Consider the following 22,022-nt stretch of genomic DNA (forward strand, 5'->3'; position numbering starts at 1 on the left):
TACAATAGTCATTTACAACAAACAATGTCTACACTGTATTTCTGATCAATTTGATGTTATTTTAATGGACAAAAAATTTGCTTTTCTTTCAAAAACAAGGGCATTTCTAAGTGACCCCAAACTTTTGAATGGTAGTGTACATGTCGGTTGTTAAGCTCTAGGACGTCCAAAAGCTTCACAAGACTGAAGGTAGCCCATACCAGTTGAATACATGAATGGAGGTATATATGGAAGTAGTTCAGTGCCAAAAGCATTTGGTAAATATGGGTAACAAACTAAGAAGAACTTCCTGATCATTCTTATATTTCTCAGATATAGGACATACACTTTAAAACAAACTTCGTTTAGATTTGTTTCCATGAATTCATCTGTTATTCAATGTATTTCCTTGGGCTAATAGCAGTAAGACCAAATTCAATGTTTGATCAAATAATTTTTTCAATATATTTTTCTGATACCTAAAGGGTTCCTAAAATTCCAAATCAAATAGCTAAATGATCCATGGTATGACCATGTTAAAAAATTCCATATGTTATCTCAGTAGAAGCCCCACACCCTCTCCCCCTAGACTCTTAATGAAGTTGATGCTTGAAATGTCATTTCGGAGAATTACATTTTCTCTGAAAGCTTTTATATGGTACTTACAATATTGTCTTTTGATGATCTGGTTCTATTTCACCCTTGCGTGTGACCTGTATGAGTCATTCTACTACCAAAGATATGCATATTTAAGAACGTTTAATCACTCTATGATACATTCATGAAAATACAGTCTATTTACATTTATAGAAGTCAGTCATGCCAACTTCAAGTTGGTGGGATGCTGAACTTTTCTTTGGCGATCATATTTCCATGGTTACTAAATCTCCTCTCACCATGGCAACTGTCGCCTGAGCAACAGAGTGTATCTATGCAACTAGGACGCTCAGCGGAAAAAGGATTTGGGCAGAAATAACTCCCTGCAACATTTTCTTGCCAAACATGCTGTTATTAATATCCTGAGGGTGACATTTCATTTGAAAGATTTTTTTGTGGTTAATATTCTCTGAGAATAGTATTACAGGTAAACTTTTCAAAACTACAATTTCTGAGAGTGCAATTAATCATACCCAACCTTGGTACAGCTAATTTGAGCTTGAATTGAGACTATTCCACACAGTAATAAATTGGCCCTGTTACAGGATCCAGAGCAGTCAGTGTTCACTTCACCTATTTAAACATACAGTACATCTATAAATACACAGCCTTTATAGTCTACAGTCTACGCTGAGCATGCAGCGTGCACCACAAGTGAGAGTATATGATCCACTGTGGAAATAGTCTGTCTTTGTCAATGTGTATGTGTTCTCCTGTATGCGTGTGTGTGGCTGTGTGTGCTACCTGGCCTTCCAGTAAGATCCTGATGACACTGCTGGCCCCTCTGCTGGCTTCTCTGGACACTGCTGTCCCCCAGTGGACGAGAGATATAATTGACTGTATATCTATGGAAACAGCTGTTTTCAGCATAGCACAGCTGATATTATATTCTATACACACACAAAGGGCCCCTAGACAGGTTCCATATGTGAGGCTAGATGCTGTAAATACTCCTTTTCCTCAGGTAGGTAGTGACATAGATACTCTACTAGCCGACCTGCCCTGCAACATTAAGGACCCACCTGGCTTTTAAAAAAAGATACGTCCAATGGTTTCGACTCATTTTGTACCGTGTTTCTTTTTTCACTATACAATTTAAACTGGTTTGTTTTTCATCGGTTAACCTTGTATTTGAATAAAGTTGAATGTCAACTCAAGATTCAACATGTATTTCTTGTTCCCCAGAAGATGGCCACTCTATGGTCCAATCTATGTCTGTCCAACCATGCAGTGCCTGTTCTAGTAAACAGTGTTTTACAGGTGACCGCTCGCACTTGTCTGAAACCCTCAGAGGAGCCATCTGTAAAACAGGCCCACCACATGACATCTGTCCAATGGAGCCAGTTGCATATTTCCCTCTCTAAAGCTGATGACATCTGATACACACCTTTGGGGCCAGTGGGCCATGTTGGCTCCAATGAGAGTCAATTGATGTATTAACATGACAAAAGACAGAGCCACAATGGCAGTTATACCCACGCCAGTTTCACCCAGACTTGGATGAGTTCTGAGAGTATGAAGTGTATGACCTGTGCTGGTTACTTTGCAGATAAAAATGAACTTGGAGTTAACAGTCATAAGGTATTTAAAAATTCTAGAAATACCTTTGAAGTGTTTTTAATATCATAATACCAGCATGGCAAAGACAGATTATGCTTTTAAGTCTTTGTGTTTCTTTCATTAACAAAATGGCTGTGAGTTACTGTGTTATGGTTATAGTATTGTGTGTCAAACTATTTTTGTACAGAGCTGTAAAGGTATAGCCTAGCATCAGCGGTGGTTTTTGTTTCACTCAGTCGCTGTCTTAAGTAATTGTTGCTTCACCTCAAGGAACCCAGAGGATGTTGTTTGGCCACAATCAAGAGATGAAGTTACCTCCTACCTGAAGCATTTCATTGAATTACATTACAGTGTAAAGACCGCTACAGGTCAATGCATGCAAATTACTGATATGGTCCATATTCTGCTGCAGAATGCAATTCTAAAGATGTAAGATCTTAATTTGATCAGTTAGTAATTTCCACTTTGAAATTTCAGACTAGATTTGCCCTAAGGAAAAATGTATCAACCACTACAAAACTGTCCATTAATTATAATCCACATAATAATTCACATTTCCTGTTGCTGCAGGATTATTTTCCTGCTGTAGTAAACTGACAAATGAAGTTCCTACGTCTGTATAGTGTTGCTCTTGACATACTGCATTACTATGTGCTATCTATACTGTATATGATTTGATTGGTTATCCCACCCCTAATCAGAATGTATCACCTTTGTGTAGGTTGATTTTGTAATAACACATCATTGCACTGGGCCGTACCATCAGAGTAAAATAGGGGTGTTCACCTGATCTGAAGATCCATCATGTCGCTCTGTGCTGACGACTTTTACTGCCACCATTTCCAACCCAACACCTTTGACCCCTCCCGCTGTGGTTCGTGCCTGCGCCCGGGACACATGCACCTGAACAGTACCTCACAGGTGAGCCAGGCAGGAGGGGCTAGTGTTGAGGGAAATGGACGATGGACGGCTAATGACTGTTAATAAGGGTTATTGGGTTTGGAAAAGGTCCGGATTATTACCGTTGCTGTACAGTAAATTGTGGTATATGTTTGAAACACTTCCAAAATCGTTCATTTTATCTTCCAAAGTGGCAGTATGAGGAGTAACCATTTCTGAATGAAACAAAGGAGCATATTAAACAACATAATGATGCAATGAACACAAATAAAGCCACCAAGTGGGATAATTATAATATAAGCTATACTGTAGGTGTGATGAGGACTGACGAACACACAGGTTGGCGTTTGATTAGATTATTATTCTATCATTAATTAATGAAAAGCTCATTTGCATCCCTTGGGGGAAAGATAGTAATCTAATCCGCTCACATAACACATTGCACACAAGCACCCACACACACACAAGCACACACACAACACATACACAAGCACACACAAGCAGGCACACACACACACACACACACACACACACACACACACACACACACACACACACACACACACACACACAACACCAGCCCACTCAACTGAACTCTAAGGATGGACCTGTACCAGAAATACAATTCTACTAATCTTCACTGTCATTGGAGTAATCTAATATGCTCAAACAACACATGCACACAAGCACCCACACTCACAACACCAGATCTATGGATGAACCTGGACCATAAATACACTTCTACTAATCTTTATTTTCATTTGAATAATCCTTTCATTTCAAAATAACAGAATATTCTAGATAGAAACCTACGCCTGCTCACAACACAACATGGAGATCAAAGGTTAAAAGAGAAGAAAGGCTTTGTGTGTTGTAGGGAGGGCAAGAAATGAAAGAGGGATCAAGAAAGGTTGAGAGGAGGATGGGTGGATTCTGGTTGTGGAAGAGCAGCAGACCAATGAAATAATGATGAGCAAGGCCAGGGAGAGGTTGTGTTACCGTCGTTCTTGCCGGCCTAATGTATTAGCTCAGGTAGATAAGGTGAAGAGAGGAGAGGTAGATGGGAGAGGAGAGGAGGGGGGGGGGGGAGAGGGAGGAGAGAAGTTGTTGTTGCCACTTGCAGCCTGTCTTAACAGCAGATTTGTAAAGGGACGTCCAAGGAAGCTCTGCAAGCAGGTGTAGTAAGAAGTTAACATTTTGTTTTAGTTGTGATGAGTTATACGGAAAGTTAGCTTCTTTTCATTTATTCCACAGGCAGCCATTTTGTCTGAGGTTTGTTTACTTTACTTGTTGGTGCTTTATCACATGCTTGTTGAACTGACCTTGAGAGTGGTTGCAACTCATTCATTTAATTCATCTTTAAGCATTGTAATGTCATTGGTCACACTAGGTAATGACTGTCTTGCCATAGAGATACCTGTACACTGCAGCATGTTTGAATTTGTTTGATTTGTCTCCAACTTTATTTTCACATTACTATGCAACTTTCTGTAAACACAACAGAATTACATTCTTTGTGTACCAAGCCTTAAAAGTGACTTTTACACATCTCAGATGGTTTGCTGAATATACAAAGCCATTGACCAGTTTGACATTCTCTAAATTATTAACGATTGGACGAAATGTGTCCCGTTCCACGAATCAGGACAACCATGACTTCCTGTCGGAGGTGACCAGCTACAGTGATGTCACAAGGAGCGTCTGGACCTATCAGGAGAGCCTAACTCATACTCTGAGCCCTGACTGGAAACTCAATATCTGTGACTCTGACACGGTACACAGGTGAGTGTGAGTGTCATTGGCAGTTGACTTTAGTAACACTACATTAAGGTATACTTAAAGTGATTTATACAACTTTAATAAACAGTTAGAAAACATTATATTTGAATGAAATTCTACAATCAGGTAGTGATTTCTCTTAAACTAGTTCTACAGTACATTGTGCCAAACTCATAGTGTGTACTCCTACCAATGCCCCTCATGCCCTCCCTCTATATCTCCACCCAGCAGTCAGGAGGACCAGTGGGACTTCCTGACAGACCCAGGGAGGAGTGGCTCTAGCAGCCCAGCAGGGTGCTGTGTGACGGGGCCAGAGATGACCCGGGTGGACCCCTCTCCCCACAGACCACCACACAGCTCACTGATGGAGGAGAAGAGAGGCCGGGAGAGGTTCAGGCGACCCTCAGGTCAGACCAGCTCACAGTATTACAGACAGACATTTTGTCTGGGACTGCTGCTACAATTTTCATTCAATTCAATTTTAATTCAAAATGTTATTGTCATTTTTCAGTTAACATTTAAATGTGTCTTTGCTTTCCATTTGAGTGGGGCTCAATCAAATGGATGATCTACCATGCCATGTTCCTACTCCTCACTTCTAGGATCAAGAGGAGAAAGCGGTTACTTCTCTCCGGACAGGAAAGCCTTATTTGATGGTGGTCCCCACGCTCAGGTGGAGGGTGTATCCAAACGGCCTTACCGGCACTATGAGAGGGGCCATCCACTCCCCACAAACCACAGCCCAGAACCCAAAGCCTGCATCCCCTACCGGAACGTGAATCTCGGAATTCCCTCCCAGAGGAGAAGCGATGAAACGTTCCAGCAGGAGACCTGGAGGAGCGAGTCTCCACAGAGGTACACCTATCATTCCAACTTCAGACATGGTGGCACTGATTCTCCAGATCAGTCTCCTAGCCCTCGCTCCCCATGCCCAAACCGGTATAAACATGTGGAATCTCGATCTGCGTCCTCCCAACCTAGAAGCTCCCACACCAAAAGTCACGCTCCGTCTCACTCATCTCGCTCCTCATCTCGCCTTCCGTCAGGACGGTCCAGTCCCTCTCACAGACGAGGGTCTGTCATGGCTCGCCACCCCTCCCCGTCTCAAAACATGGCCTCCTACAAACACACTGACTCCTCCCACGTAAGAAATGGTAAAACAGAGCATTACGCCAATGGGTGTGATCAAGATTCAAGGGAGTCAAGAGAGTCAAGAGAGTCAAGAGAGTCAAGAGAGTCAAGAGAGTCAAGAGGATCAAGAGAGTCAAGGGAGTCAAGGGAGCCAAGAGAGTCAAGAGAGTCAAGAGAGTCAAGAGAGTCAAGAGGATCAAGAGAGTCAAGAGAGTCAAGGGAGTCAAGGGAGCCAAGAGGATCAAGAGAGTCAAGAGAGTCAAGGGAGTCAAGACGTCCCTCCCACAACTCAAACAGTCACAGTTTGGACTCTGAAAAACTGTACAAAAATCTTGACTCCATCTCTCGACGTGACTCTCCAGCCTTGCAGCCAAACTCCTACGAAGGGTCTCGAAGCCCCCGGCTCAGAACAGATAAAAACCCTTCTCCAACCACTCGCAGTCGTGATAGTCGGGAATGCTCTCCCCCTATAAGTAGCTATGGTACACACAGCCATTCACCCCAAAGAGAAACCAAGCATAGCGACACCAGACCTGACACAGCACAGAGCTACTCAAGGAGACCAGAGAGGGTTGCTAGAGAGGAACGGACAGAGATGCACCCCCCTAAAACCAACCCCAGCCTCCCTCCAGGCTCCTGGCGTGGCTCCTCCCACTCCCTTCTAAGCCCTTCCCTCTCTTGTAGCTCCTCCCCACCACGACTAGGCATCGACTCCCAGCTGCTTGCCAATTCGTTGAAACCCCACGCTGCGACCATGGAAATGAATGACAGGCCAATCAGTGACAGAAGTAATATAAGGCGGGGCCTGGAGTACCTGTTGACCCGAGAGGAGCCCAAGAGAACCGCCTCAGTGGACTCCCAGGGGATGACCATAGAGGACTACGTCATTCTGGCCGACATCCCCAGACTGGACCTGGGGTCAGAGGGAGAGGGGGCGGAGGTGCTACTGGGCCCGAGGAGGAGGACCCAGAGCCCCAGCCCACGTAGAGACCAGAGGCACAGGACACCCAGGTGAGTGGAGAGACTGGAGAGGCGACAGGAGGGACATTATAGAGAGAGAGGGGGGAGCGAGGGCAGAGGAAGCATGATGAATTGCTATGCATATTGTAAGGACCTACTGGATGTACAGTGTATTGTAAGGGCCTACTGGATGTACAGCATATTGTAAGGACCTACTGGATGTACAGTGTATTGTAAGGGCCTACTGGATGTACAGCATATTGTAAGGGGCTACTGGATGTACAGCGTATTGTAAGGACCTACTGGATGTACAACGTTTTGTAAGGGCCTACTGGATGTACAGCGTATTGTAAGGGCCTACTGGATGTACAGCGTATTGTAAGGGCCTACTGGATGTACAACGTTTTGTAAGGGCCTACTGGATGTACAGCGTATTGTAAGGACCTACTGGATGTACAGCATATTGTAAGGACCTACTGGATGTACAGTGTATTGTAAGGGCCTACTTGATGTACAGCATATTGTAAGGGCCTACTGGATGTACAGCGTATTGTAAGGGCCTACTGGATGTACAGCGTATTGTAAGGGCCTACTGGATGTACAGTATATTGTAAGGGCCTACTGAATGTGCAGCATATTGTAAGGGCCTACTGGATGTACAGTGTATTGTAAGGACCTACTGGAGGTACAGTGTATTGTAAAGGCCTACTGGATGTACAGCGTATTGTAAGGGCCTACTGGATGTACAGTGTATTGTAAGGACCTACTGGATATACAGTGTATTGTAAAGGCCTACTGAATGTACAGCGTATTGTAAGGGCCTACTGGATGTACAGCATATTGTAAGGACCTGCTGGATGTACAGCATATTATAAGGGCCTACTGGATGTACAGCATATTGTAAGGGCCTACTGAATGTACAGCATATTGTAAGGGCCTACTGAATGTACAGCATATTGTAAGGGCCTACTGGATGTACAGTGTATTGTAAGGGCCTACTGGATGTACAGCATATTGTAAGGACCTACTGGATGTACAATGTATTGTAAGGGCCTACTGGATGTACAGCATATTGTAAGGGCCTACTGGATGTACAGCATAATGTAAGGGCCTACTGGATGTACAGCGTATTGAAAGGGCCTACTGGATGTATAGCATATTGTAAAGGCCTACTGGATGTACAGTATATTGGGTCAGGATTTTCTCTCATTGTCTCTCTATTGGTCTCTATTTCTCTAACTTTTCTTCTATTGTAGGTATGTAGAGGAATCTGATAGCTGCAGTACGAGGGTTGAGTCTGATGAGAGAGGGAGAGGCAGAGAGAGGGGGAGAGACAGGAGGGAGAAAGAGAAGGAGAAATATTGCGACTCAGAGGACGGACGACTGTCCCGAACCCAGTCCACAACTGCGCTTCAGCCACAGGTGATACGCTTGATACCTTTGAATACTTTAAAAACAGGTCTGCCATCAAGTCACTCATACTGTAAGTACCATCATATAACAATTATTCATATAATCCATTTGTTACAGAGGTCAGACAATCAAACTAGAAAGGGCCTCAGATCTTCTAAACCACGGCAGAGAGTTCTACCTGAAAATACTCAAACACAGTCTGACCAAAAGGGCTGGATGTCAAAACTGGATGAATATGGGGAGGTAACACTGCAAATGACACACGTGACCATGTGTTAGAACAAACTGGCACAGATAGAGGAAAGCATCATTCAAAACAATAGCAGTGTTTTGAATATTTTGAAGTGTCACTGGTTTGACTGAGTCTATTTGGCTTGTGTTTCTAACAGTGGAGGAGACACTGGTTTGTGATGAGGGACGCTGCACTGAGTTTCTACATGGACTCTGAGGCTGAGGAGGTGACACCATTTCATACGTCTGCAATATCAGTTTTCCAATTATATACCCATAGAAGTATTTTTGAGTCTGTATCACGCCAGTTCCTCCATGTCTGTTGTAGTCAGATGACCTGGATGGAGAGATAGACCTGACGTCCTGTATGAACGTCCAAGACTTTGACGTGGAGAAGAACTATGGATTCCAGATACATGTGTGTTCTTCCTGGTTTTTCTCTCATTGAACATCTACTACCAATACAAATACTACTACTACTACTACTACTATTTCTGCTACTACTGCTACTAATAATACTACTACTACTGCTGCTGCTGCTACTACTACAGATGCCGTATCCTAACTTGAGCCAGTTTTCTACAGCAGGACAATAGTCCTGCAGCAAAAGGAAATGTGAATTATTGTGTGGATTATAATTATTTGACATTTTTTGTAGGGGTTGATACAAGTCTGACATTTTAAAGTGGACATTACAAACTTTAGAAGCCTTTTGAAACCTTGAATACATTACAAGTTTGCGTTTGCTACTACTGCTACTACTACTGTTACTACTACTACCACTAATACTGCTACTAATACTACTGCTGCTACTGCTACTACTACTACTACTACTGGCTACTACTACTACTACTGGCTACTACTACTACTACTACTACTACCACTGGCTATTACTACTACTACCACTAATACTACTACTACTACTACTGCTGCTACTACTACTACTACTAGTAATACTACTACTACTACTACTGGCTACTACCACTACTGCTGCTACTACTACTACTGCTACTGCTGCTACTACTACTACTACTGCTGCTGCTACTACTACTACTGCTGCTACTACTACTACTACTACTGCTGCTACTACTACTACTACTGCTGCTACTACTACTACTACTACTACAGTCTTGGGCTGCATCTGAAATGGCATCCTAGTCCATCCATAAATAATGCACTACTTTTGACCAGGGCCCATAAAGTAGTGCACTATATATCGTGTAGGGTGTCATTTTGGATGCAGTCTTGGTGTCAATATGCTTTAGTTCCTTCCTGTTTGTAACCCCTCAGACATGGCTTTTCTCTGATCTTTATCTCTTGATCTCAATCAGACAAAGAAAGCAGTGTTCACTCTGTCAGCCTCGACCTCCAGGATCAGGAGGAAGTGGGTTAATGTGCTGAGACGGACTATCCAACCCAGACACTCTGCAGACATCACACCGTGAGTGTTTCTATTGACTGTGTCTGAAATGGCACTGTGTCAGAAATGGCACTGCGTCTAAAATGGCACTGTGTCTAAAATGACGCTGTGTCTGAAATTGCATTCCATTCATTATGTTGTAAAGTAATTATGTGCATTTCTGTTGTGATCTTAGGCCACACCAGTCTAAGTGCAGGACTTTGTTTCTTTAATGGAACTGTGTCTGAAGTGGAACTGTGTCTGAAATGGCGCTGTGTCTGAAATGGCACCCTATTCCCTATTTACTGCACTACTTTGGATCAAAGCTCCTATTAGCCCTGGTCCAAACTTATGTACATTACAGGGAATAGAATAGGGTACCATTTCAGACGCAGACAAAGTCCTGCACTTAGACTGGTGTGGCCTAAGATCACAACAGAAATGCACATAATTACTTTACGACATAATGAATGGAATTGGAGGCAGCAAGAAGACAATTAGACAAATGTAATAATATACAAGAGTAAAAAATGTGACTATATCTGAAACACTTTTCCTATGGTCCCCATTATTATACCACAGACGGTCAGACAGTGAAAGAGAAAATCCTCAGCCTGTGTCGTCTCGCCAGCCTCCCTCTGTGCTCACCTGTGAAGACTCCGACCCTCAGACCACTAACTCCACCTCCAACCTTCGTCAAATGGACTCTGTGGCCACGGATCGAAATGACACCTCCCCCAACATGTCATCAGACAGTCAGAGAGAGGCAGGAGAGGGCTGGGACAGAGAGCAAGCCAAGCGATTGGAGGAGAGGAACAGATGGTTTGAGGGGGGGATCCCCTTTAGAGAGATGGGCAGCAGATGGGACTCTCTGGATCTGAAGAAACCCAGCATACCTGTCACTCACACCATGGACGTGGACGTCAACAATAAGTGGGTGGAGTTCGAGAGTCTAACATTCAGGGAGATGAGTGCGTTGTCTCTGATTGGGGCACAGACTAATCAGACCAATCAGACGATTCAGATGACCAGTGCAACGGCCCTACAGAGGGAGGTAGCGTGAGAATTATTTTCCACTCAAAATCCTAAATGCAAAACAGTTATTTGTTCATTTGAGTGTTTAACATTTAACAATCATAACATTTAGAACTGTCTTGTAAAGGTATTGTGGAAACAGAGAGGATGTTTTTAATATACATAATGAATAATTTAGGGAATCTTTCCTCACCCTTCTCACATGTCCTCTCTCTCTATCTCATTCTCTTTCTCTCTCTTTTTCTCTCGCTCTCGCTCTCTCTATCTCCCTCTCGATCTCTCTCTCTCCTCTCTCCCACTTTCTTCCCCCCTCCTTCCCACTATTTTCTCTCTCCATCTCTCTCAACCCTCTTCCCTTTCCTCTTCCCGCTCTCTCTTTCTTCCTCCCCTCTCTATTCCCCTCTTTACCCCCTCCTCTCCCTCTCTCTCAGGCGCTATCACTCAGGCAGCAGGTGGAGTGTCTGCGTAAGGAGCGTGTGGAGATGGGGATGGAGGTGGACAGTCTGTGTGGCCCCTGGGCCCCCTGCGGCCAGCGTCTGGAGAGTATGGAAGCGGCCCACCGCAGGGCCCTGATGGAGCTCCAGGAGAGCCACGCCAGGGAGGTTCAAGAGCTGCAGAGACAGAGAGAGAGACTGCTGCAGGAGGAGAGCCAGGCCACGGCACAAGGTGAGAAGGAGAGACCTGTTGGGAATAGTGTGTAATATTATGTAGGGTGTTATGTGAATAATTCTGGGGATGATGTCACAAAGCAACTTTTGTTGTGGAACAGATTACCTACCCACCTGTGTCCTGTCCTTCCCCTTTTCATTTCAATGTTTTCTCTTTTCCTTGTCATGTTATGCCACTTCTGTGCTCAATAGCAGTTGAGGCCCTGAAGGAGGCTCACAGGGAGGAGCTGGAGAGGGAGGTGGAGAAAGCCAGAAGGATGACTGAAGGGGGTGGCCATATGGATACTATGTACAGAGGACAGACGTGAGATCCATTCGCTTTAAGACATCAAAGTGAAAGGCACCAAAAGAATGTGGAAGAGAAAGTTTTCTCTAATGGGATAACTATCCACCCTGTTCTTTTGTATCAGTGTGGTTGTGCATTCATGCATCTGTGCGGGCATGCCCACATGCATGTGTGTTAAACATGTGTTCTTGGTTCTCTACAGGCCCCAGGCTGATGCCCTCCACAGTGAGTTGGACGTTCTGTCAGAGAGATATTCCCAGAAGTGCCTGGAGCTGAACCGGGCCGAGCAGAGCGGAGGAGACAGAGAAACAGAGCTGAGCTGGAAGGACAGAGAGATGGAACTGCTCCGCAGAGAGAACCAGGTCAGAGGTCAGAGAGCAGAGAGAAGAAGGAGGGAGAGAGTGAGCAGAGAGAAAGAGCAGAGAGAGACAGAAAGAGAAAGAGCAGAGAGAGGAGAGAGGGAGAAAGAAAGAGCAGAGAGAGAAAGAAGAAGGAGAGAGGGGGAGAGAGAGCAGAGAGAAAGAGCAGAAAGAAAGAGCAGGAGAGAGAGAAAGAAAGAGTGAGAGCGAGCAGAGTTTGTCATGAGAGACTAATTAACAACAAATTAATTATCTAATTAACAATTTAAGCAATGTACCATACTGTCACACAGTGCAATAGTAATAAGTATTTTTATTTCTTCTTCATGTTTGTCTCAGGAACTGCAGGCTCGTCTGACTGAGGAGATCAGCCACATGCGCCACTTCATCACAGGTCAGAGGTCAGGAAACGTCTCCCCTGGCAGCTGTGAGCGCAGTCCCTCGGAATTGGAAGTAAGAATAAAGTTTGACATTCTGATTAGTTGTATTGGAAGCAGAACCAGATTCAAGTACATGTTGTATTTGACCATTTGTTATTTAAATGCCTTCTGTGTATTTGACTATTTTCAAATTCACAGCCTAAAACAAGTATTTCTATTTGAGTATTTGAAATGGTTATTTGTAAAAACCAAATAATCGGCCCAATTGTATTTGAAAGTATTTTCAAATACATATTTCAAATACCTGGGTTAAATGCATTATGCATTGGAGTGTATTTGAGTATTTTCAAACACTTTCCAAGTGTATTTCCAAACACATTTGAATACTCAACTGCATGTTTTTTCAAATAAAGATGATCTGAATACTTGTTTTGAAGTGTATTGAATAGTAATGGAAATTCCAAAATTAGTATTTAGGTCTGATTGGAAGCAAGGCTTACATCGGAGTTGCTCTATTGATTGGTGTGTAGATTAGTGTCGGCCATTGGTGATTGGTCATGTTGTAATGTTGTCCTCCAGATGCTACCATCTATTGGCTGGACCAGATTCATTCAAATTGTGAAAAACTCACCTCAATGACATGCTGCTGGGGTCCTAAAAAGAACCATGTAGAACAACTAGTCCTGGTCATCAGTGACATCAGTGCACTATTCGTTCATTGACACAATACTGGTGAAAGAATTGTGGAATAATCTTCATATTGATGAGTATTGCATCACTAAAATGACCAAAAATACTAAACTGATGTATCTGTGTTTCCCTCCAGATGCTGCTACGAGCAAAGGAGATTGAGGCCGAGTACCTACAAAAAGAGATTGGCTGTCTAAGGAATGAAGTGCAGTCTCTAACTAAGGTACTACTGGTATATTCTGTATCCACATGATCAACCCTTACAAAATCCTGATAGCACACCATAAACACAAATACTAATCTTTAGTCAAATTTCCCTCATCATCTTGTCCTAAGGTACTTGCATATGCCGTTTCTACTGTTCCACTCCAGACCAACCATTCAACCACCATACGCGTTTACACACACAACAGAATATGGATAAGAAATGTCACTACTGGTCTCCTCCGTGTTGGTCTATGACCCCCCCCCCCTAGGAGAAGCAGAGTTTGTGTGACCGCTACAAGGAGGTGTACGTGGAGCTGATCGGGATGAAGGGTCGCAGTGAGCTGGAGATCAGGGACCTCAGGGAGCACCTCAGACTGGCTAACGCAGCGCTGCATGAGGGAAGAAGAGACACCTGAAACTGGCCAACGCAGCACTGCAGGAGGGGAGACGAGACACCTGAGACTGGCCAACGCAGCGCTGCAGGAAGGGGGAATAAATAGAGTTGGTGGATAGATAGTTGTGAAGAGCCAAGAAGCCATACTGTGTTTAGCCTGGAATTCTCCAAACTGATATGCTCAGTTTCAACATATAGCAAAGTGAAACCGTGGTGAAATAGAGCACATCAATCTGGATTCCAGGCTAGGCTGTGGTTGGAGTTATAAGACCAAAGAATGCATGTTTTATAGAATGACAGGGACAACCACGAAATAACACCAAAGAACATACAAAAATAACAACACATTTGTTGGGGTATTTATTTTTACACACGTACTCTTTATTGAGTAATTAATAAGACACATGCAAGAGTGAAGTCTTACTGTGCTGTGACCTCACAATGATATCAAATAATATGTAGTAATCTGTGGCAAGGAGGTGAAAGTGGGACTAAAAGGGAGGAGAGAGAAAAGGCAATGGAGAGGTGGATCATGATGAGGGCAATCTTCTCCTGTAGGGGGGTATCTCTCTCTCCCTCATATTGGCATGCCATCATTATTGCAAAGCACCCTGGGAAGGAATGAAAATGCAAGCAATGTCAATGGTCATTAATTCTCACAGTTGTATTATTTCTCTTCATTCTCTTTTAGATAATCATTGGTACCATTTCAACAAGTTCCAACATTACTGTTTGGATTAGGTACAATAGTATATTAAAGAGATGTTTTATTTTAGGGTAGGTAGCCTGTGTGTCACCCTGGGACTAGTAATGATATTAGCCTTTTATACATCAAAAGCTGTATCAATACATCTCTTCTCATAACTGACCTAGGTTCAGTCGTCATCGTCATCATCCTCAGGGACGAAGATGTCATGCTCCTCAAGTAGAGCCGCAAAGTTCTTGCTGATCAGAGTTCCCACGTACAGGAAGGGAATCACTACAGCGGTCATGCGGATAAGGCCGAAGGATATCTGGGTGATAGGGGCGAAAGAAAGAAATTCAGAATATCTACAATCTAAAACCGCTAATATCATACAGAAACATGACCACATCAAGTAACATACACAGTATATGGTTCAAAGCCTCATATAAGATAACATGGGATTTTTCAGAATGCATAAATCCGCAATAATTTCCTTGATTCACATAATAAATACAGATGCTCAGGGTGCCATACTCATAATACAATAAATTATGGATCTGAAATGTTTATTTCCCACAACAGGCTAATTCAATTGATATGGACTTTGACCTAAAAATGGACACTCCAATACCCCAAGGTATTTATAGTTGTGTTAATATGTTACACTGGTATATTCTGTGTAAGCCAATACCTTATTACATAAAACATTCACATATTAGCTTTATAGTATAATTTTTCGACGAAAAGTGGCTAAAATAATGACACATTACTTCCGTATCAAACATTCACAAGTTAATTGGCTTCCGCAGTCGTCTCTCCAAATTCCATAAAATGTGACTGGCAAAAACTGCTGTCAATCTGCTCCAAGAGTCAGGAACCTCCCACATTATGTGTAAGGTTACCCAGCCTGCTTACTAACCGACTTGACAATGCATGAAAACTCACTTTATCCGGCTTTGGTTGAACACCGCCATTTGCTGTTGATACCGCATTTCGACATTGGTTCAGTCTCGTTGTGTTAGACGGTTTCAAGACGATGTTACGGCTTACTACCCCCGTATTCCTCGATACGAGGTTCCGTGAGAGCCACAGGACAGCTGTCGCCATTTTTCCAGTTTGGGGTGGACGGGATAGCAATGTTTATGGGTGGGTTCAGGGCGTATGTCTATCCGTGGTGTTGGCCGAATGCCAAATGCATTTTATGACGACAGCAAAGATCAAACAACAAGACATTAATAAATACATGTAATGCACAATGTATGAACAGTCATATATAGAATAGATAATTCCAGACTTTTTGTGTTATGTGCTTCTCACACACTGTCTTTGTCCATATAATCCAGTTTAGGCCTATGTGCATTCATACGCCATCTATGCTACAATTTCATTGCGCTTGTACTTGTACTCAGTTGTACTTGCGCTAACATTGACTAACATTTATTATAGCGCTTTTTTATTTAAAAAAAATATAGAAACGCGTATAATATCTGACGACAGAGCGATCAAATGACGTTATGTGCCATTCAGCCAACCAGCGCGCGAGGACTGCAGCATTTTGTGTCGTTCAGCCAACCAGCATTTCCTTCGAGGCAGAGCGCGCTCGGAAAGAGGAGGAAGTCGAAAAATAAAGGACACCGAATTAATAAATACGTTAGAATATGTCTATGATATCTACGGTCTAACAAGGGACTGTGGTTGGTCTCACAACTGCCTAAAAACCTTCGGGTTTACCTCAATAATCCGAATTTGAAATTACACTACCCGCCACTCAGCATACTGTCACCTCGCCATACTTCGAGTTGAGAGACGAACGGGGACGGGAAACATTTCGGAATAGGCTTAGCTACCTAATATTTACATTGTAAATTGGTATTACAAACTTGATAATTATAAACGTTAAGGTGGTGGAAGGTCTCAAGAAAAGCTTTTAGCGAGCTAGTTTGTTTCAAACTATTCGTCACGAGAACTTGAGGTTCTCTCTGAGAAAAGTTGTTCGACGTCCACGAGCCGTCAGAGGCCTGTGGTTGAGGCTGCATGCAGCAGACACCATCGGCGTGTAGTGTCGGTGACATAAACAAGAAACATGTCGGCTCAAGCGCAAATGCGAGCGATGTTGGACCAGTTGATGGGCACAAGTAGAGATGGTGAGTAAACGACAAGCTACATTGTTTCAGTGTCGCTCGATGTTTCAGAGGAAATGTTTTTAACTAGTTGTTATCATGCTAGTTGACGTTAGCTAGCTAAGCTACCTTAGCCTGGGGACCAATGGCTGAATGCTAACGACGGCTAACTACTTGTTGTGTTCACGGTAAAGTAAACACAAGGAACATTCCGTTTCAGACCTTGTCACATTGTTGATGTTTGCTAGCTGGGATATTGTTGGCCCACGAGATGCTACTGACTGGCTGCAGCTAGCGTTGGACAGATAGCTAGTTTATTCTTTAGCAAGCTAATCTAGTTTTGGTTTCAGGAATGAATGATCCACATGGGCATCCGCACCCACCGTAATCACAATTTTGGATAATAGGAAGGTGGTGTCTGGTATGCACACAGCTATTGCCTCTTGCGATTGACATGGACATTGCTCACCTCACTAACTCTCTCCCCTTCTCTGATTTATTTTCGTGTAGGGGACACCATGCGCCAGAGAATCAAATTTACAGATGAGCGGGTCTGCAAGAGTCATTTGCTGGACTCCTGTCCTCACGACATTCTCTCCGGCACTGTGAGTACATGACATATTACTTAATCCAGGGGATCCCAAACTTTTTTGGCCTGCGACCATATTTTGATATATATATTTGGAAATCATTGTGGCTAAGACAGTCTATTACAAATCAGTACTTTTGACAGTATTTCAATCTGAAGAAAGTATGGTTTGAAATATTGGGGCGTTCAGAAGATCATCAGGCAATCATTTTGTATGATCTTCTGTGTAGAAAAAAACATCTTCATTGATTTCAGTGCCTGGTCTTGTCCACTCTGTTCTAATGTGTCCTGCCATTGTAGACGGAAACAGAAGAAGCGTACGTGTTCTTGAGAGTCTTATCTTTCAGTGATGGGATCATAATATTTTGTAGCTTAAACAGTTCTAAAGATAGATTCACATTTTGTAGGAAGTAAACAGAAACCACTCTGTTTATTACAAGTTTACTGATGTAACCCAGGTTCTATGAACCAAGCACAATTAATTTATTGTATTTCGGAGTTCTCTCGTGACCCCATTTTTAAATTAAGCGACCCCTAGTTTGGGAAACACCGTCTTTGTCACAATGGTTGTGTGCAGTAGTGTTTATAGAACACAATGTCAGTTGCACTCCTGAGTACAGGACTTGTAGGTACAGCTTTGAGTGAATGATTTAATGGATGTTTCTTGTCGTCGTATAGAGAATGGACCTGGGAGAGTGTGTGAAGGTCCACGACCTGGCCCTCAGGGCTGACTTCGAGATCGCCTCCAAGCAACAGGAGTACTTCTTTGAGCTTGACGTGAGTCACGTTGGACTGTCACGTACCTAGTATACATGTTTACCACACATACACACACACATTTCCTCTGCATGCAAACTCCATGTGATCTGTTGATCAATGGATTGTCTCTTTCTCTTTTTTTCTGTTTTGTCTCCATGTGATATCTATTTATCTATTGATGTTTTCTCTCTGATCTGGCGACTTTAAACTCTCTCCTTGTCATCCCCTGTCACCGCAGGCAGCTGAGCACCTTCAGTCGTTCATCGCTGACTGTGACCGCAGGACTGAGCTAGCAAAAAAGAGACTAGCTGAGACGCAGGATGAGATCAGCGCTGAGGTTGCCGCCAAGGTGACCGACCCCTGTTGTTTGTCTTACTTAGATAGTTCCCCACATGCTCATTAGGTGAATTGACACTGTGTAGTTGGAATCCAATTCCATGGTATGTGTTGTTGTTCTAGATGAATGGATCTGATTCATTTCAGAAAATGACATTTCAACCATGTATAAGAAACTGTAATTCAAATGACATTATGTCACTTTGTTGCTCTGGTTGTCACTGTGTCATAATTCTAACCCTTTCTCCCTGGTATCAACAGGCTGAGCGGGTCCACGAGCTGAACGAGGAGATCGGTAAGCTGCTGGCCCGGGCGGAGCAGCTCGGGGGCGAGGGGAATGTGGAAGAGGCACAGGAGGTCCTGGAGAAGGTGGAGAAGACTCGCGCAATGAAGAAGGAGGCAGAGGTCAGTTGGCAGGGATGGTTGTGGTCACAACCAATCGTAGGAGCAAGGAATTGTACTGTGATTAAATAAAGATGAACTTGTTTTTTAAAAAGTGTATTTGTATGTATATACAGACCAGTTTCAGCAAGGCCTCTTACATGTTTAACAGCCAGGTATAATAGGAATTTCACATGTGCACTCAAAATAAATCCCAAAGGTCAGTCGATCAGTCATTTGAAAGTGGGTCAGGCATTTGTGTACTATGTCCTAATTAACGTTAGTCTTCAACACCGCAGCATACGCACTAAGAACTTTGCAGTGTCCTAGTTCTAACGTCAGTCTGGTTTACTGTTGCTTTCTCCCAGGACGTATACAGGAACTCGATGCCGGCGTCCAGCTTCCAGCAGCAGAAGCTCCGGGTGTGCGAGGTGTGCTCCGCCTACCTAGGTCTCCATGACAACGACCGCCGCCTAGCTGACCACTTCGGAGGCAAACTGCATCTGGGATTCATTGAGATCCGGGAGAAGCTGGAAAGGCTACGGGTGAGACACACCATATATCAGTAGTCAGAGCCTAGTAGGATATCACTAGTTATGTAGATGTTTACCTTGCTTTTCAGGAAGTGTAAAACCTGAGCTGTCTGAGCACAGTTGTTGCGATAGATTTGTGTACTTCGTTACATGGTTTGATTTTTCCTGCTACAGAAAGCCGTTGTGGAGAAGCAAGAAGGAATGCGAATGAGAAGAAGGGAGGAGCGTGAAAAGGAGGAAGAGAGAGCAAAGGAGTGGGAGCTGGAGCGAGAACAAGAGAGGGAAAAGGAGAGAGAGCGTGAAACTGAACGTGTACGGGAGAGGGAGAGGGAGAGAGAAAGAGAGAGGGGGGAGAGAGATCGCCGGAGGTGAGCTAAATCTGACTTGTTCACATCAGTTCAGACGTCAAAGAAATGCTTCAAAATGCTCGTTCTCTTGTATTTTAACAATCCTCTTTGATGTATTTTTTCACAGGACAAGATCAAGAAGCGGTGAACGATACAGGGAGGGAGGCAGCTCATCCTCCCATCGCTCGAGACGACACCGCTCCTCTCGTCCCCGGGAGGAGGGAGGAGGAGAGCGGGACAGGGAACGTAAGCATAGACACAAGGACGGGCATCGCTCGCGCTCCCACTCTCACAGGAGCAAGAGGAAGAGGTGAGGCCCGAACAGAGACAGGAACCATGATGTGATACTTAGAAAATGGCAGATAGCCCTTATGTCACTAAAATCAAGCACCAACTAGAAGACAACTGAATGAAATCAGGAGGTACTACTACCTTTTTTATTTTACCAGGTTGCCTGAACAACAAAAAACTTGATGTTTTCTTTTTCCGTTGCAAAATGTTTTTCTACGTACCTTGTGCCCTAATGAACACGACCCACATAGCCCTTATGTCATTAAAATCAGGCAGCAACTAGATTAAAACAGGGAGGTACAACTACCTTTTTATTTTGCCAGTTTTTATATTGTAAAATGTTTTGCTATACTGTGCCCAAATGAATATGAACCAGCTCTTTTCAAACAGTTTGTCTGGGTTTAATTTTGTTTGTCTATCATCGGGGTGCTTGATCTTTTACCAATTCCTTATCTGTTTCCTTCTACCCAGGTCTTCCAGGGACAGATCCTCACACACCCGAGACAGAGAACCCCGCTCACCATCTCAGCGCTCTCCGTCTGGGCGTTCACCCTCAGGGCGCTCCCCTTCCCAGGAGAGATGGAGGGAGAGTGGAGGAGAGGGACCACCCCGCTCCCGGGAGCAAGACGACAGACCCGAGCCCATGACGAGGGAAGACCGGGAGAGGTCCACCTCTCCAGAGATGATGGCCAGGGGGAGAGAAAGAGAGAGATCTCTGTCGCTAGAGAGGGATAGACGTTCCAGCTCAGATGGGGAGAGGGAGTCGGGGGAGATATGATACAGAGGGGGACATCCGAGGTCATGTTAGAGCAGGGGGTTTTTAGAAAGATGGAGCAACAGCCCATTCTCATGGGCTCCTTACCCCTTCACCTGAACCATAACCCTTAGATGTTTGCAGATCTATAAGATGGAAGCAATATGGTGGAAGCTACACTGCTTATACCTATCTAGACCTTTCAGATCCGCAATCATCAAACGTTTATGGCTAGGTGGGAGGGAGTGAATTGGGACTGGCTGGAAGGGTCCAGGAGGGTGGTGAGTATGTGTGTTCATTCATGTTGAAGTGGGACATATAAATTGGGCGGAGAGGAAACATTGGGACAAAGAAATCAGGATGGGAGCATGCAAAGATAGTTGGTGGAGCTTTCGATTGGGATGAATGGGAAAGACCTTGAACGAAAGGTAGGAAGTTGGACTCGGAGCAACACTTTATTTCATGTAATAATTGGATATTGGGACAGGGTTAGTAGAGGGAGATGGAAGTTCTACCCATTTAAACGTTTTATTTTAGAAATGCTGTTCTGTTTTTTTTTAATCATCATTATGATTGACAATGTTGATGCGGTCGTCATTTCCTGGGTTCCAACATGGATCCAAAGATCGGTTTCATATGGGGGAGTGCGTATAGTGTGTACAACTAAGATTTAAACACAAACAGTGATGAACAACCACATCCTTTGAAAGATAAGTGGTACTCTCAAGTATGTTTAAGACTTCACACTAATATGGACATGTAGAATTCAATATAGTTGGCAACGTACACAAGCATTTTACATACTGTAATTTTATTGGTATTCAGCTGAAAACCATGAATAGATGCATACATTTCGGCAGAAACCCATGAACAGACACACACACACACACAGTCTTTTTGCTGTCAAGGTGGATGTTTTGGGGGCTCTACCTTGCTGTGCCATCTACTACAAAGTTAATAAAAGTCCTGCTTCCATTGTGACTCATGTTTCCTGTCCATTCTTAATGCTGGAATCCTTAGTTGAAACAACAAAGCAGACACCCCGCCTGCGTTTTGGTAAAAAGCTGAGGGATGGGCCTGGAGAACTGTAACCTTCAAATTAATAGTCAGCTATGGATGCCAGGACTGACCATCCATGATATAAACAATTATGTTAACAATATATAACCTCAAAACAGTTAACATTTAGTTTATTAACA

General features: G+C 43.6%; 2 protein-coding genes and 1 long non-coding RNA gene across 3 annotated transcripts; 2 read left to right on the forward strand and 1 right to left on the reverse strand.

The window, feature by feature from the left end:
- Positions 1-3,000: 3,000 nt before the first annotated feature.
- On the forward strand, positions 3,001-14,374 carry LOC115177924 (TRIO and F-actin-binding protein-like). The gene is made up of 17 exons (XM_029738918.1): positions 3,001-3,117; positions 4,742-4,878; positions 5,104-5,282; positions 5,478-6,093; positions 6,691-7,017; positions 8,223-8,388; positions 8,497-8,622; positions 8,769-8,837; positions 8,939-9,028; positions 9,942-10,051; positions 10,592-11,063; positions 11,476-11,710; positions 11,905-12,016; positions 12,201-12,360; positions 12,697-12,810; positions 13,564-13,650; positions 13,904-14,374. The coding sequence occupies exons 1-17, from the start codon at positions 3,001-3,003 to the stop codon at positions 14,048-14,050; spliced, it is 3,264 nt and encodes a 1,087-aa protein (XP_029594778.1). The 3' UTR covers positions 14,051-14,374.
- A 10-nt stretch (positions 14,375-14,384) lies between these two features.
- On the reverse strand, positions 14,385-15,857 carry LOC115178744 (uncharacterized). The gene is made up of 3 exons (XR_003872692.1): positions 15,659-15,857; positions 14,898-15,041; positions 14,385-14,639 (listed from the first exon to the last, which is right to left on the reverse strand). It is a non-coding gene; the product is annotated as an uncharacterized LOC115178744 (long non-coding RNA).
- Positions 15,858-16,279: 422 nt separating this feature from the next.
- LOC115178740 (putative RNA-binding protein Luc7-like 2) lies at positions 16,280-21,804 on the forward strand. Its single transcript, XM_029740018.1, has 9 exons — positions 16,280-16,857; positions 17,344-17,438; positions 18,101-18,199; positions 18,420-18,530; positions 18,779-18,922; positions 19,267-19,443; positions 19,606-19,799; positions 19,906-20,088; positions 20,541-21,804. The coding sequence occupies exons 1-9, from the start codon at positions 16,797-16,799 to the stop codon at positions 20,845-20,847; spliced, it is 1,371 nt and encodes a 456-aa protein (XP_029595878.1). The 5' UTR covers positions 16,280-16,796; the 3' UTR covers positions 20,848-21,804.
- Positions 21,805-22,022: the final 218 nt, after the last annotated feature.

Source organism: Salmo trutta, chromosome 38, assembly GCF_901001165.1.
Source record: "Salmo trutta chromosome 38, fSalTru1.1, whole genome shotgun sequence".
Lineage (NCBI taxonomy): Eukaryota > Metazoa > Chordata > Actinopteri > Salmoniformes > Salmonidae > Salmo > Salmo trutta.